The sequence below is a fragment of the Mesocricetus auratus genome, unplaced genomic scaffold (assembly GCF_017639785.1).
Source record: "Mesocricetus auratus isolate SY011 unplaced genomic scaffold, BCM_Maur_2.0 Super-Scaffold_4256, whole genome shotgun sequence".
NCBI lineage: Eukaryota > Metazoa > Chordata > Mammalia > Rodentia > Cricetidae > Mesocricetus > Mesocricetus auratus.
In genome coordinates this window covers 73,277,364-73,294,353 of record NW_024429182.1, presented here as the reverse complement: position 1 = coordinate 73,294,353, position 16,990 = coordinate 73,277,364, and the positions used below count along the sequence as shown (strand labels likewise).

General features: G+C 46.2%; 1 protein-coding gene across 1 annotated transcript in view; it reads right to left on the bottom strand.

The window, feature by feature from the left end:
* Window positions 1-16,990, bottom strand: part of Gsg1l (GSG1 like) — a 201,939-nt gene that overhangs the window by 122,147 nt on the left and 62,802 nt on the right. Inside the window, exon 2 of the mRNA XM_005064445.4 lies at window positions 9,322-9,369. Coding sequence (XP_005064502.1) covers window positions 9,322-9,369 — 48 coding nt within the window. The remainder of the gene's footprint in view (window positions 1-9,321; window positions 9,370-16,990) is intronic.

The following is a 16,990-nucleotide window of genomic DNA, read 5'->3' as shown; positions in this document are numbered from 1 at the left end:
CCCAGCTTACAGAAGGGACATTGAGGTATAAGAGATGGGTAGCATGCCTGATGTCAGACAGACACTGAGGCAGAGTCAGAATTTGACCCCAGAGTCCATGCTTTTCAACATCACCCTTAGGAGCTGCACAGTCAAACCCTGGCTCCGACACTGTATGGCCCTGAACAGACACTCTAGCCTCTTTAAGCCTTAACTTCCCTGTCTGAGAAACAAGAGAAATCAAAACACCTTTGTGGGCTATGATGAGGCTTCAGTGGAATAAACGCCTGCAGCAGGCTGGTATGCAAACAGTGCCCGTTAAGTGTCCACTGTGTACCAGGGCTGAGAGAGGGTGCTGCAAAGGGAACCCCATTTCACAGAGACTGTATGAAGGAGGCAGAGTTACTACATGGAGCCGGTGGCAGCCACAGAGCTCCGCTGAGGGCCTCAGCTCCCCGTCTGGAAAACAACAGCTGAGCCCACATCCCTGTATTTCTGTTCCAGGGGGGCAAAATCCTGGAGGAGTCGACTGAAGCAGGGACAGGTTTACTGTGGCTTATAGCCTCAGAGGTGTCATGAGACTTTTCCAGGCATGACATGAACGAAACTTTGCTCACTCCAGATAGGGCACTAACAACAGACGAGAGGCATCCCACCAGAGTCCAGTTAGGTGAACCAGTGAGGTTACTGGGGTCACTCACCCCCAGAAACTGCACCCCACAGATGCCACACCAGCTGTTCATGATTTCACGACTGCAGGAGGGGTCCTGAGAGTTTTATATGCCCAAGAAGTTTCCTGGGGCTTCCAAGTTTTGCTTTCTGAGCCTGAAAGAAGTGTTACAACAGAAGGATATCGCTATGGTGACTTCAACTATGGTCTCTTGGCCGCTCGCTTTAGACCTGTGGAGGCATTGTCCATCATGAGAGGAGCACACATGGGGGAAACAGCTTCCTTCCTGGTGGTCAGGGAGCAAGGAGATGGGAGAAGGGTGCAGGTCCCAATGTCCCCTTCCGAGGCACAGCCCCAACAACCTAACTTGTCACCAGGCCCTATCCCGAAGCTTCTCCTGTCTCTGAAAGGTGCCATAGATTGAGAGACAAGCCTTTAGCATGCAGCCTCTGGGGGCTTGGAACAGGAGTTGGTCCCTTTCTTGGAGTAGCAGGTATGGCAAGAAGGAAACAAGCAAAACACAAGAGGCCGAGGGCTGGGGGAGCCACCGGAGCCCTGCACTCCCCACCCCGCCCCATCAGTCCCTCCTGGGCCAGCTCACCTCCCTGGCCAGTCTGCCCAGGATTCACTTCACTACCATAACTCCTGCCCCACCTCCCCCGGAGCAGGAGACATTCTGCCACAGCCCCCGCCCCACGTTATCCCAAACAAGATGTCTCCACCTCTCTCAGCCTTGGTTTCCCCAAGAGTAGCCTGGTACAGGGATAGCCTCAGCTTCTCAGTTAGTTGTAGGGGTAAACCTAGCATTTATTAAAACAGAAGTAATTTGGGGTGTGTGTGGGGGGGGTACAGGTCCATTTGGGCATGTGGTAGCCAGAGAACAATATTGGATGTCAGTCTTCAGGCACCATTTACCTTTCTTTGTCTTGTTTTTATATTTTGGTTTTTTTCCTTTTTTTATTAATTTATGTTTTACATTCCAATCCCAGTTCCCCCTCCCTCCTCTCCTCTGACTGCCCCCACTCCCCTAGGAGAGGGTAAGATCTCCCCCTAGGAAGTCTACTAAGTCTGTCCCATCATCTCATTGAGGCAGGACCAAGGCACCTCTCCACCCCCACACCCCTATGTCTAGGCTGGGCATGGTGTCTCTCCAGATAGAATGGGCTCCACTAAGTCAGTTTGTGAATTAGTGTTAGATCTTGGACCCATTGCCAGTGACCTCATATATTGTCCCAGTCACACCATTGTCACCTATATTAAGGGAGTCTAGTTTAGTCTTATACAGGTTCCCCATTTGTCAGACCTGAGTCAGTGATCTCTCACTAGCTTGGGTTCGTATTATCAATTTTCCCTCACTTTGATTGTACTCCAGGAGTTTGTGGATTTCTGCATCTGTTTCTGGAAGAGGGTTCAAGCTTCTCTGATGTTATGGATTGTAGGCTGGGTATCTTTTGCTTTATGCCTGGTATCCACTTATGAGCAAGTACATACTATAATTTGTCTTTCTGGTTTGGGGTTACCTCACTTAGAATGGCTTTTTCTAGTTATGTCAATTTTTGCCTGAAATTTTTAGATTTTTTTATTCTTTCAATGTCCTGGAGCTTGCCAAGCAGGCTAGTCTGACTGGCTAGTGAGCCCCCGGGGTCCTCCATCTCTGCTTCCCCAGCCTGGGATTGTAAGCTCATGCACACCTAATGTTTTTCATGTGGGTTCTGGGGCTCAAACTCAGATCCTCAGGTTTACAAAGCAAATGCTTTACTGACTGAGCCATCTCTCAGCCCTATAAGCTTTTGATATTGCTCTTATTTGTCATTTTAAAGCATCCTAAGGAAAACAAATTGATCTCCTAAAGTCACTATTGGGGAAGAGTCTAAAACAAACCAAATCAAGGCCCAGTGAGACAGCAAGCAGGGTGTCCCTACATAAGGATGGCAAGGGAGGTGCAGAGCCTGACAGTTTCAGCTCCAAGCCGCACACACACAGGACCCTTTGTGTTGGGTCTTACATCTTTCTTTGAACTGGCCCTGATTTTATGTCCTAGCCAGGTGGTGAGTTCCATAGCTATGTGCTTTTCTGTGAACTCACAGAGCACCTACCTATTTAATACTCATTTGTTTCCATTAGTAAATAATATGGAAGAGACTACAGTCTACTGTCTGTATTCACAAGTCTGTACCCAGGCTCAGCCATACAAGCAAAATACTTATATAGTCACCTGGCCACTCAGGAGGCTGAGGCAGGGGGATCATGAGTTTGAGGCTAGCCTGAGATCCTGAGCTAGTTAGTGAGATCCTGCCTCAAAAAAAGGAAAGTGATCCATACTGAACACAGACTGGCTTTTTTTTCCATATTATTGCCTTAACAAGGCAGACCAGCAGCTATTTCTATTCATTTACATAGTATTTGCATCTCGTTTGCATTGTGCCTGGTGGTATAGGCTATCTGGAATATGCTTTACACTGCACAGGCACCATGGAGGAGCACATAGTATCATGCATATGTCAGATGTCAGACACAAGTACTGTGTCAGTTATATAAGAGATGGGACAGCCCCAGATTTGGGGAGAAGTGAGGTCATTAGGGGTGTGGCCTCAAAGGGGACTTTGGGAGTTACTCCATGCTTCCTTCTGTGTGTTCTGCCACTGAACCCTGAGATGTGTTGCCTCACATAAGCACAAAATGACAGGGAGAAGAATCAGAGGATGGAGCCTTGCACACTATGAGCTGATGTAAATCCTGCCTCTTTGTAAATTCTGTCAAGTATTTGTTACAGTTGCACTGAACTAACAACACAGTAAGATCTGGTTACAAATGTCAGGACATCCCAATCAGGGCGGTTCAGCAGTGAGCAGTGGGTAGGTAGACTTGCAGGCAAATGTTCTCTTAACCAGAGCTGTGGATCCTGGTCCCTTCACACAAACGTGCAGGATGCGCACTGCCCAATTCTGTGCTGAGCCCATGGACCCCAGAGCCGCACACCGATCTCTCAGCAGAGCGTGCTGAGCCCACAGAACCACTTAGAAATTTAAATCACCTCTGTTTACGCTCAACAGGCTTCTCAGCACAGAGGAAGCATTTCCAATTATAGAACATGAAAGCCGGTCACTGGTCAGGGTTAATACAACGCTCTGCGAAAGAAAGAGCAGGCGAAGCTACCCAGATCCCTAATTACCTGGAAAGGTAATCCTGTGTAATTGGAATTGGAGCAGCTAAACTAATCATTAGATGTTGTGATCTGGGAGCCGTCCTCCCCCAGGCTGAGGGGCTTTACATGAGTCCATAATTAGAGATGCTGAACTTTGAGAAAGAAAGGCAGAATTGAATCTGGGGAGGTTGGGGTGGGGCCGGTGGCCCTGAGGCTCAGCAGCTGGAAGGGAAGGGTGACTGAGGAGGGAAGTGGCAGAGGACACAGGACACTGCTCAAAAGTCCTCTGCAATAGAAGCTGAGACAGTGTTGACCAAAGACTGCTGTGTGACCTTGAGCGAGCACTTAGGCCTCTCTGGGCTTGCCCTTCCTTCCATTGTTCAGCTCCTCACCATGTCTCCTGAGAAACTGCTACTGTCCCCACACTGGCCTTTTCACAGGCCATTCATCCCAGGGAGCTATTTCTCCTGCATTGAGACCAGACAAGAAACCATTTCTAGACCCTTCCTGCCTCAGCACATCCACCTGTCCTCCTGAAGGTCTCTCTGTTCCTCTGCAACAGTGGTTCTCACGCTTCTGTGACCCTTTAATACAGTCCCTCATGTTGTGGTGACCCCAACCATAAAATTATTCCATTGCTACTTCATAACTGTAATTTTGCTACTGCTATGAATCACAATGTAAATATCTGATATGCTATCTCCAAGGGGGTTGTGGCCCACCAGTTGAGAACCACTTTTCTAGAGGTTGGCTGGGGGATTCTCCACACTGCACATCTCCAGCCACACACAGAGGGACAATTGCAGGACCAGACTGGGTGACATACAACAGGATAGCCTGCTCCTGAGCAAGGCGACAGTGTGCCCGCCTGGGGTAGGGGTTGGGGTGGGGGATAAAATGGTACCAGGCAAACGGGCAGTGCTGTATGCTTGCTTTCAAGAAAGCCTGTTACTATGGAGCCCAGGTGGCAGGGCTGAGGACAGTGCTGACCAGCAATGACCCCAGGGTGCCAGTGGCAGTTTGGGTCCCTGTGGAGCTGGTCCCATGCTCTCTCCAGTATGTTCTCATCTCTGCATACCCCACTTTTACAATGTAATCAATAAAATGCACTAAATTAAGTGAGCAGAAGAATTGCACTATGATTCAGGGCAGAGCGGTGGAGAGGCTGAGAAACTGAAGCTGAGAACCAGCTCAGCCAGAGCCTAGCTCAGCTAAGAGCTGTCTCACCATACGGAGACATGAAATCAGCTAGTTGTAACATTGTTTCAGACAGATTTCTGCCTGGCACCCTTCATAGACCCTGGCTCGCTGACCACAATAAATGGAAATGGAGACAGCTTAAAGCTGTTCAGCCATGACGGCTGGAGCAGATGCAGGCTGCAGAGGTTGGATCCAGGTCCCTAAACAAAAGCTATCTCCCTCTATGCCCAAGGCCCCTTCTCTCTTTCCTTTTTTCATTCAACAAATCTTTACTAATTTTTTTTCTGTGTACCAATAACATTTGGCACTCCAGAGTAATAGAGGACAAGACATATTGCCTGCCCTAAGGGAGTGTCAGCCTGGTAGAGATGATTCCAAAACAGTGTGATTGGTACCGACATGCCACATCACTATAGACAAGCATCTTGGGGAGGTTCAGGGATGGCTTTTCAAAATTGGATGTGTCCATGAAGGGTTTGAAGTATGAACAGACATTTTTAAGGTCAAGCAAGATCAATGAGGCACAGGGGCATGAGAAGATGAGAGTAAGGGAAACAGATGTTAGTAGAGAGGCCAGTCTATAGTCATTGGCCACACCCTATGTTGCTGTGAGCAGCTGTCAGATGCTCGCATCCATCATTCTCCTTAGAGTGTTCTGTAGGTGCAGAATGGATTTTAAGCAGTGCGGCCTGGAAAACAGGCAGTCATCAGAGACGTCACCGTAGACATCCTGGAGAGTGACGCTCAAGGTCCCTCTAGAGAAAAGAGGCATGGCACTTGTCATACAATTAGACCTAGAAAAGGGAGAGCTGCAGATGGCTGCCTCCTAGGCCTGGGAGTGTACTGGCCCAAGAGGCAGAGAGAGGTGTGCAGGTCCCCAAGGTTTAGCTATGATACAGAACAAAGTGCAAAAGCGACTCAGACTGAGCGTCCAACTGCTTAAATGAAGTCTCCATGTCATGGGATAGTCTATAGCTACTGGCAAAAGGAAGGGGGAACCTGGGTACAGCTCAGGGGTAGAAACAATGCTTTACCGTGCACCAGGTCTTGGTTCACCCGTAGCACAGAGGAGAAAGAGGAGGATGTGGGGGAGGAGGGAGATGAGGGGGAAGACGTGAGAAGCTGTGGGTACTGATAAGAAAGGGAATTCATGACTCCATATCTGTAAGATGTATGGACATCTGCATCCACAAGTGTGGGTGTGCATGTCTTCACAAACACTGATAAAGCGATGCAGTATTAGTGGACATCAAAGGGGAGCTCATAGGAGTCCTCTGTCTCCAGCACATGCACTTGGGTGCTACTAAGATTTCTGTAAGTGTGTATAATTGTGACAGGGTCCTTGCAGAACTGTGTCCCAGGAGCAGGGGACAGCGCATGGGAAGGCTCTGAGGCTCACATCAGCCCGGCTGATCAAAGGACAGAAAGTAGTCTAGAGCAGAGTGTGGTGAGGAGGGGAGGTGGCCGGAGATGACATCTCCATCTTGGGTAGAAGGTCAGGTCACACAAGGCCTATAAGGCCATAGCAACAATATTGAGTTTACCCTGAGTAAGATGTGGCCCACAAAAAGAATTCTGTTATGTGATTTATGTTTTAAAAAGAAAAGAGCATTCTAAGTTAGGTTTAAGCCCAGCCCACAGGAGTATCATGAATTTGAGGTTAGCCTGGACTATAGCAAAATGATCCATTACACAACGCGCGCGCGCACGCGCGCGCACACACACACACACACATACACAGGAGAAATGGCTCAATAGTTAAGAGCACTGACTGGTCTTCCAGAAGACCCAGGTTCAGTTCCCAGCCCCCACATGGTAGCTCACAATTGTCTGTAACTCCAGTCCCATGGGATCCCATGACCTCTTCTTATGACCTCTTTAGGCACCAGGCACACATATGGTATGCAGACATACACGTGAGCAAAACACCCATACATATAAAATAAATAAACAAAAATGTAAAAGTCATTCTGACACTGGGGTGTGACTTACAGATGAGTATCCACTCAGCATGCATGAGTCTTGAGACCACACCCACCATAATTAAGTAAATAAGTAATAACCTCACCCCCAGTGACACAATCCCTCCAACAAGGCCACTTCTACTCCAACAAGGCCACACCTCCTAATAGTGTCACTCACTGATGACCAAGCATTCAAACACATGAGTCTATGGGGACCATTCCTATTCAAACCATGGTGGCCTACTTATTACCTAAGTAATAAGACCATGGTGGCCACCAAGAGGCTCAGTAGCTGATAATTTGTCACAGAAACATAAAAAGGTCTGGAACAGAGGTTAAGGTAGGGAGGGAAATGCTAGTCTGAACTCATTCAGGGTTCGTGGAGTAGGGGCCCCAAGCTTCACACAATCCCCTGGATCTACCTTGGCAGCAGAGGATCCAGATGTCTGTGAACTAAGTTCAATAGAAGCAGGAAGATCAGGAGTTCAAAGCCAGCCTGCTCTACACAAGACCCCATCCCGAGAGACAAACAGCAGGCAGAAAGATGAAGCTGGGGTAAGAGCACTTGCCTCCAAGCCCGAAGACCTGAGTTCAAGCCTCATGACACACGTGATGGAAAAAGAGACCAACTCCCACAGATTACTCTGACATGCAGACATGCGCTGTGGTACACGTGTGCACGCATACATGCACACACAATAAATTAAGTGTAAATATTTTTTAAAGAAAAAAAACAAGGTTAAGAGCCAGGTTACACTCCAACCTCCCAAATGTGTGACTATACTGTGCCCGTGTCCTGTCCTGTGAGAGGGGTAGCGTGACTCTGTGTGAAGAACGGGGCAGCGAGGCCCACTGGTGTGTGCTGGGGGAGATTCTGTTACCTTAGCAGACCAGAAGGACTCCAGTGAGGCCCACTGGTGTGTGCTGGGGGGGAGATTCTGTTACCTTAGCAGACCAGAAGGACTCCAGTGAGGCCCACTGGTGTGTGTTGGGGGCAGATTCTGTTACCTTAGCAGACCGGAAGGACTCCAGGAAGGAGGAAGCTGGCGTGGCCACCAGAGTCTGGAAGAAGAATATGCTTGGGGAGAGAGAGAGAGAACTCGCGGGGGCAGACTCCAGCAGAGGAATGGCTGAGAGAAAGACATTCGTCTCTATGCCTTGGGGTCCTGTTTGAAGTGGAGAATCAAGTGCAGAGGGAAGATGGAGAGCATATAGCTTGACCCAAGTGTACCTGGGTCTCAGGGGGCAGCTGGGAAAGCCATTCAGCTGCCACGAACTCACCCTGCCAGCCAGAGGAAAAGCCAGAGCCTTTGAGAGGCTGTGAGGACACTTCTATCACCAGGTGACAAAGCCTGCCACACAGCCTCCTCATAAACATTTAATATATGCCACCAGTCGGTCCTCTGCATGGCCACCAAGCCCTAAAAGTCAAACTGTACCACCAGTTAAAACAGATGATGTTTGCTCTTAGGGGCCCTCGGTGCCCATAAAGAAAACAAGAGAAGCCAGAGCCCCATGGAGGAACAGAGTCAACATGCCCACACTGTTTAATTTCCACAGGGCACCACATGGACATACCCATGCAGGTGCCCTGTAGTACAACCACAGGCACACATGGCGCCTACATGTTCACACTGAATGTATTTGCAGAACTCACTCACCATGCTAAGGAAGGCAGGCACACAAAGTCCTGCTCAAGCAAGCTCACACTGGATTCAAGGTCCTATCCTGAAAGCCCAGCTCTACCTGCCCTTTGATCTGAAGTTTTGGTGATGCAGTCCCTCTGTGATGGTTCCCCATCATCAGTAGCAGTGAGAGGAGCAGACCCTTCATCGTGCCTTGGCTGACAGAGATGGACACCGGTGATTAGTAACAAATCCTCCAGCAGCCAGCAGCCCCCTTTGTGAAAAATGTTGGTTCACCACAGTGATTCCTAGTGATCTGTGGTTGAAGACAGGTCCTATTGGCTCAACCAAGTAAAGTACCTCAGGGTTGGTCATGTGTGCAAACAGGACATGGTTCCAGCAATCCCTGAAGTGGGACACTCACTCAGCTGAGAGAATTGGCTCCTTCCTAACTGAGGAACACTGAGTTTCTTGTCCCTTGTCCCTCAGTCACCCCAGGGCTGCTTGCTGGAGCTTTCCAAGGAAATGGCAGGTCCGTAGCTTATGATCATCACCCAGCCAAGGCAGCCCTCTTTCACTGGCCTCCCTCCACTTGGTCATACCCAGAGACAAACAGTGCTGTGGAACAAGACATTCGCCCTCTGGAAGCTTCATGGCTACAACAGAGACTCACTCCCCAGACTCTGACAAGCCACCGACCAGGGCAGGTCCCCAGGGAGGGCAGAGCTAAGTACTTACCTTTCTCTGAAGCTGGGGCCAGGTCAATGAAGCTGCGGCATTTCTCACCTTGGGAAAGAAGAGAAGGGTTTCAGAATGGGAGGACACAGCTTCACAATCTGCCTGACCCCTTGGCATCTGGGAGGTAGCACCACCCCTAACCTGACCTGTGAGGTAGTACTTTAACCAGGATTCCAAGTAGTACTGTGTGTGCCAGGAGCTTGGGTGGGAACCACCAGCTTCACAACCTGGCTAAGCCAAGGCTGAGCTCCTCTGCCTCCTGCCCTGCACACACACACACACACACACACACACACACACACACACACACACACACACACACCTTTGATAACATCCCATAGAAGAGAGTTCAAATTCCCACTGTGGACCCAGGAAGGCTTCCACGGGCCTATCCAGGCTCCTCTCCACACCCCAGTTCCTCTTGTCTGTGTAGAGCCTCCACAGTTCTCAAAGTTCCCTGAAGGACTCTGGATCCCAAGCTTCCTGGCAGCCACATGACAATGACAAGGCCCAGAAACCGTGGTGGTAGATGAGGCTGAGGAAGACAGCCTGAGCACAGGGGGTCCTGAAAGTCCTTCCAAGGAGTTGTGCCTACTCTGATTTGTGTCACTCCTGCCCACGATCCATCAGGCACCCTCGGGTGGACTGCATGCTGGTACTCAGGCATGCCTGTTTCTATCTTCTGCTCTGCACTGAGACGCCAGACCCTCCCTTTAGAGATGGAAACCGCAAAGTTCTGAGATGCCAAGCCACCAGCCTGGGTTGGATGGCAAAACAGTGCCGCTCAGATTATGATCAACAATATAAAGAGAGATGTGTTGACCGGCAAGATCATTCTGGAACGGAGCGATAAGGAGAGGGGGGCTGAGGGGCTGACTAGTGGCAGAGCAACAAGCACCCATAAGGACCAGGGCTCAAGCTCAGCCACACCTCCCCTCAAGAAAGAAGATGGAATTTTTTGTTAGATTTTGAATAAATTGTTTTAAACTTCCTTTAATGATATATTATTTTCCCAAAAGCTGAAGAGGTAAGTGGGGTATTCAAATTCAGACCAGACCAGCACACTGATTGGATCTTGGATTCTTTGCCTTCATGGCCTCATCCCCACACAGAAAAGAAAACTAATGTCAAAAATGATATTTCAGCCAGGTGTAGTGGCAGAGACCTGTAATCCCAGCATCTGGGCGGCTGAGCTACGAGGAAGATCATGAATCTGAAGACAGTCCAAACTTGGTAGTGAGACCCTGTCTGTCCTAGTTAGGGTTCATATAGCTGTGATAGCACCATGATCAAAAACAGCTTGGGGTGGAAAGCGTTTATTTCATTTACACTTCCATGTAACAGTTCGTCATCAAAAGCAGTCAGGGCAGGAACTCAAGCAGGGCAGGAGCCTGGAGGCAGGAGCTGATGGAGAGGTCATGGAGGGGTGCTGCTTACTGACTTGTTTCCCAAGGCTTGGTCAGCCCGCCTTCTTATAGAACCCAGGACCAGCCGTCCAGGGATGGCCCCCCACAATGGGCTAAGCCCTCCCTCACTGATCATTGTAAGAGTGAGCCCCACAAAACTCTTCACTCCCATAAGGGGGGGCTGGAGAGATGGCTCAGAGGTTAAGAGCACTGACTGCTCTTCCAGAGGTCATGAGTTCTCCAGCCAGCCACCACCGCCTCCCGGCCCTCGTGGACTGCCGTGGAAGAGTTTTGTGGGGCTCACCCTACAAAATGGCCTACAGACAGATTTGATTGCACCCTCAAATGACTCTAGCTTGGATCTAGTTGACAACAAACTAGCCAGCACACTGTCCAAAAAAATTATATTTTACAACCTCATTGGTATAAAGATGAATGTGTTAGGTGTAAAGCATTTTGCCCATTTAAAAGAAATGAAAACATCTGCATTGGCCTGTGGGAATATAGCAGCCCTTGACTTTCCCCTGGACCTGAAGAGGGCAGGCTCCCAGCACCAGCTCTGGCTCCAACTCCCACCAAGCCTAGCTCCAGGTAGTATTTAAGGTTTATGTGCCAGGGCTTTACTGTCTCTTCCCTTTAACAGTGCTTTGCTTGGATTATAATTCACATGGTCCAGGATTCACTGTTCTAAGGCAAGTCAATGATTTTCCATGTATCCCCAGTATTATCACAAGTCTTGGTGACAATCCCTACGATCAATTTTCCACATTGTAATGGTCCCCAAAAGAAACCCTGTACATATTAGCAGTCCATCCTCCCTTCTTCCAGCCCTCCCAGCCCTAGGCTATGACTAATCTATTTTCTGTCTCTAAGTTTGCTTAGTGTAGAATTTCACAGAAATGGCATCTTCCAGTCTTCTATGACTGACTTCTCTCTCTTAGCATCATGGTTCTAAGGTGTCTGAGGTGTACGGTGTATAGGCACTACATTGATCAGAATTATATCCCTTTGTTTTGCTTTCTGCAGCTCCAGTTATCCATGGTCAACCACAGTCTCAAAGTAATAAATGGAAAATTCTACAAATGAAAAACTCAGATGTTTTTGTCACTCTCCATTCACAGCAGCATGGTGCTTCCCACACTCATTCTAAACCCCACCCCTTTGAGCAATAAATCCACACTGTCTATAAAACCTCTTGTCAGTCCCTCAGTAGCCTCTTTGTTATCTAATAAACTTCAACAGTATCACAATGCTTGTATCTGAGTAACCCTTATTTTACGTAATGAAAGTCCCAAGTGTAAGAATAATGGTGCGGTAAACAGGCCGGCTTCTGGGCCTGTGTTCCAGTGCCTGCAGATCGCCTGGGAACTGCACAGAGCTTCCAATCCCGGCGGGAGCCAAGCACCCCAGACTCCAGGTCTTCTCTCCCACCAACGAGACCAGGAAACCAGAGGAGCCAGGGAGTCCAGGGAAGCAGCTGTTCTGGAGGCAGCATCAGGTACAACAGGAACCAGCATAGGGTCCAGGGGACCAGGTAGGAGGCTAAGCGCCCCAGATTCCTGTTCTTCTTCTCCACCCACGGGACCAGAACGAGGACAAGGAATAGAAGAACCACCAGATTATTGGACTTGCTAGCACCCATCAAAAGGGAACTCTGGTCCCCTAACCACCAGACCAGTAAGGGGCTCTTTCTGCACCCACTAGAAGAAGAGATGGGAAAGAGACAATAAAAAAACACACTCAGCAACAGAAAAACAAATATGACACCACCAGATTCTAGAGACTCCACACCGGCAAGACTCCAACATTCCAATGCGAACGAAGCAGAAGAGAATGACCTTAAAACCACTTTCATGAAAATGATAGAGGCCCTAAAAGAGGATATAGGAAAATCCCTCAAAGAAATGGAAGAAAAAACAAACCAAAAAAAGGCAGGAAATGGAAGAAGAAATACAGCAAAAAATGCAAGAAACAGAAGAAGAACAAACCAAAAAAATTCATAAAAGGCAACAAATGGACGAAAAGATAGACTGAAAATTGCAAGAAGCAATGCAAACACTGCAAGGGTTGAAAACTGAAACAGAGACAATAAAAAAACACAATCTGAAGAAAGGCAGAAAATAGAAAAGCTGGGCAAACAGTCAGGTACTACCGATACAAGCATTACCAACAGAATAGAAGAGATGGAAGAGAGAATCTCAAGTGTTGAAGATACACTAGGAGAAATGGATTCATCAACCAAAGAAAACCTTAAGTCCAACAAATCCTTACCACAAAACATCCAGGAAATATGGGACACCATGAAAAGACCAAACCTAAGAATAATAGAAGAAGGAGAAGAAAATCACCTCAAAGGGGCAGAAGATATATTCAACAAAATCATAGAAGAAAACTTTCCCAACCTTAAGAAAGACATGCCAATGAAGGTACAAGAAGCTTACAGAACACCAAATAGAGTGGACCACAAAAAAAAATCCCCTCGCCACATAATAATCAAGACCCCAAATATACAGAATAAAGAAAGAATATTAAGAGCAGCTAAGGAAAAAGGTCAAGTAACATATAAAGGCAGATCTATCAGAATTACACCTGACTTCTCCATGGAAACTCTGAAAGCCAGAAGGTCCTGGATAGATATTCTACCAACACTAAGAGACCATGGATGCCAGCCCAGACTACTATACCCAGCAAAGCTTTCAATCACTATAGATGGAGAAAACAAGATATTCCATGACAAAACTAGATTCAAGCAATACGTATCCACTAACCCAGCCCTACAGAAAATTTTGGAAGGAAAACTCCAACCCAAGGAAGCTAACTGCAACCAGAAAAGCATAGGCATTAGAGAATCCCTCTCTACCAACAGCCAAAAGAACAAAGGGGTGAAATTCCACACATAATTCCAACAACAACAACCACTGCAAATCGAAGGATGAGCAATCAATGGTCATTAATATCCCTCAACATTAATGGCATTAACTCACCCATAAAAAGACACAGACTAGCAGAATGGATTTGAAGACAGAACCCTTCCTTCTGCTGCATACAAGAAACACACCTCACCCTCAAAGACAGACATTACCTGAGAGTTAAAGGTTGGGAAAAAATTTTCAATCAAATGGACCCAAGAAACAAGCAGGGGTAGCAATCCTAATATCTAACAAACTAGACTTTAAAATAAAATCAATCAAAAGAGATGAAGGAGGTCATTGCATACTCATCACAGGTGAAACCCACCAAGATGAAGTGTCTATCCTGAATATCTATGCCCCAAATACAAAGGCATCCACATTCGTAAAAGAAACATTATTAGAACTTAAATCACATCTAAAGCCCCACACAGTTATAGTGGGAGATTTCAACACACCACTCTCACCACTAGACAGGAATACCAGACAGAAACTCAACAAAGAAGCAAAGGGTCTAATAGAAGTAATGACCCAACTGGGATTAACAGACATCTATAGAACATTTCATCCACATAAAAGAGAATATACCTTCTTCTCACCACCACATGGAACCTTCTCAAAAAACGACCACAAACTTGGCAACATATCAAACCTCAGCAGCTACAAAAAATTGGAATAACTCCATGCATCTTATCAGACCACCACGCTTTAAAATTAGAATTCAACAACAACACAAATTGCAGAAAACCTACAAACTCATGGAAATTGAATAATGTTCAACTGCACCATCCCTGGGTCAAAGAAAAAATAAAAAAAGAAACTAAAGACTTCTTCGAATTCAATGAGAATGAAGACACAACATACCCAAACCTATGGGACACTTTGAAAGCAGTGCTATGGGGGAAGTTCATAGCACTAAGTGCCCACATGAAGAAACTGGAGAACAGTTATACAAGAGAATTAACAGCACAGCTGAAAGCTCTAGAACACAAAGAAGCAAACTCCCCCAGGAGGAGTAGACGCCAGGAAATAATCAAATTGAGGGCTGAAATCAATAAAATAGAAACTAGGAAAACAATACAAAGAATCAATGCAACGAAGAGTTGGTTCTTTGAGAAAATCACAAGATAGACAACCTTTGTCCAAACTTATCAAACAGCAGAGAGTGAACATGCAAATTAACAAAATCAGAAATGAAAAGGGGGACATAACAACGGACTCTGAGGAAATCCAGAGAATCATCAGGTCATACTTTGAAAACCTGTACTCCACAAAATTCGAAAATTTAAAGGACATGGACGACTTCCTGGATAGTTATCACTTGCCAAAACTAAATCAAGAACAGATAAGCAATTTAAATAGACCTATAACCCCTATGGAAATAGAAGCAGTCATCAAAAGTCTCCCAACCAAAAAAAGTCCAGGTCCAGATGGCCTCAGTGCAGAATTCTACCAGAAATTCAAAGAACAGCTTATACCAATTCTTCTCAAATATTCCACACAATAGAAGCAGAAGGGTCTTTGCCAAACTCTTTCTATGAGGCTTCAATAACCTTGATCCCCAAACCACACAAAGACACAACTAAGAAAGAAAACTTCAGACCAATATCCCTCATGAACATTGATGCAAAAATACTCAATAAAATACTGGCAAATCGGATCCAAGAACACATCAAAACAATCATTCACCACGATCAAGAAGGTTTCATCCCAGGGATGCAGGGATGGTTCAACATACGAAAATCCATCAACGTAGTCCACCATATCAACAAGCTGAAAAACAAAAATCACATTATCATCTCACTAGATGCTGAAAAAGCCTTTGACAAAATCCAACACCCCTTCATGATAAAGGTCATGGAGAGATCTGGGATAACAGGGACATATTTAAACATAATAAAAGCTATATACAGTAAACCAACAGCCAACATCAAACTAAATGGACAGAAACTCAACGCAATTCCTCTAAAATCAGGAACAAACCAAGGCTGTCCACTCTCTCCATACCTTTTCAACATGGTACTTGAAGTTCTAGCCATTGCCATACGACAACAAAGGGGGATCAAGGGGATACAAATTGGGAAAGAAGAGGTCAAACTTTCACTGTTTGCAGATGATATGATAGTTTACATCAATGACCCAAAGAACTCTACCAGGGAACTCTTACAGCTGATTAACACCTTCAGCAAAGTGGCAGGCTACAAGATCAACTCAAGAAAATCCTACTATATACAGATGATAGAAGGGCTGAAAAAGAAATCAGAGAAACATCACCCTTTACAATTGCCACAAACAACATAAAATACCTTGGGGTAACGCTAACCAAACAAGTGAAAGACCTGTATCGTAAGAACTTTGAATCTTTAAAGAAAGAAATTAAAGAAGCCCTCAGAAAATGGAAAGATCTCCTGTGCTCTTGGATAGGTAGGATCAATGTAGTAATAATGGCAATCCTGCCAAAAGCAATCTACAGATTCCATGCAATCCCCATTAAAATCCCAGCACAATTCTTCACAGACCTTGAAAGAACAATAATCAATTTTGTATGGAAAAACAAAAGACCCAGGATAGCCAAAACAACCCTGTTCAACAAGGCAACGTCCGGAGGCATCACCATCCCTGACCTCAAGCTCTGTTATAGAGCTATAGTCCTGAAAACAGCTTGGTATTGGCACAAAAATAGACAGGTAGACCAATGGAATCGAATTGAAAACCCTGATATTAACCCACACACGTATGAACATCTGATCTTTGACAAAGAAGCTAAAAATATACAATGGAATAAAGAAAGCATCTTAAACAAATGGTGCTGGCATAACTGGAGGCTGGCATGTAGAAGAATGCGGATCGATCCATGTTTATTGCCATGCACAAAACTTAAGTCCAAATGGATCAAAGACCTCAACATAAATCCAGCCACACTGAACCTCTTAGAAGAACGAATTGGTACAGGAGACAGCTTCCTGAACATAACACCACTAGCACAGACAGTGAGATCAACAATTAATAAATGGGACCTCCTGAAACTGAGACGTTTCTGTAAGGCAAAGGACACAGTCAGCAAGACAAAAAGGCAGCCCACAGAATGGGAAAAAATATTCACTAATCCCACATCTGACAGAGGGTTGATCTCCAAAATTTACAAAGAACTCAAGAAGCAAGTCTCCAAAACATCAAAGGACCCAATTAAAAAGTGGGCTGCAGAACTAAATAGAGAATTTTCAACAGAGGAGTCTAAAATGGCTGAGAGGCACTTGAGAAAGTGCTCAACATCCTTAGCCATCCAGGAAATGCAAATCAAAACAACTCTGAGATATCATCTCACTCCTGTCAGAATGGCTAAAATCAAAAACA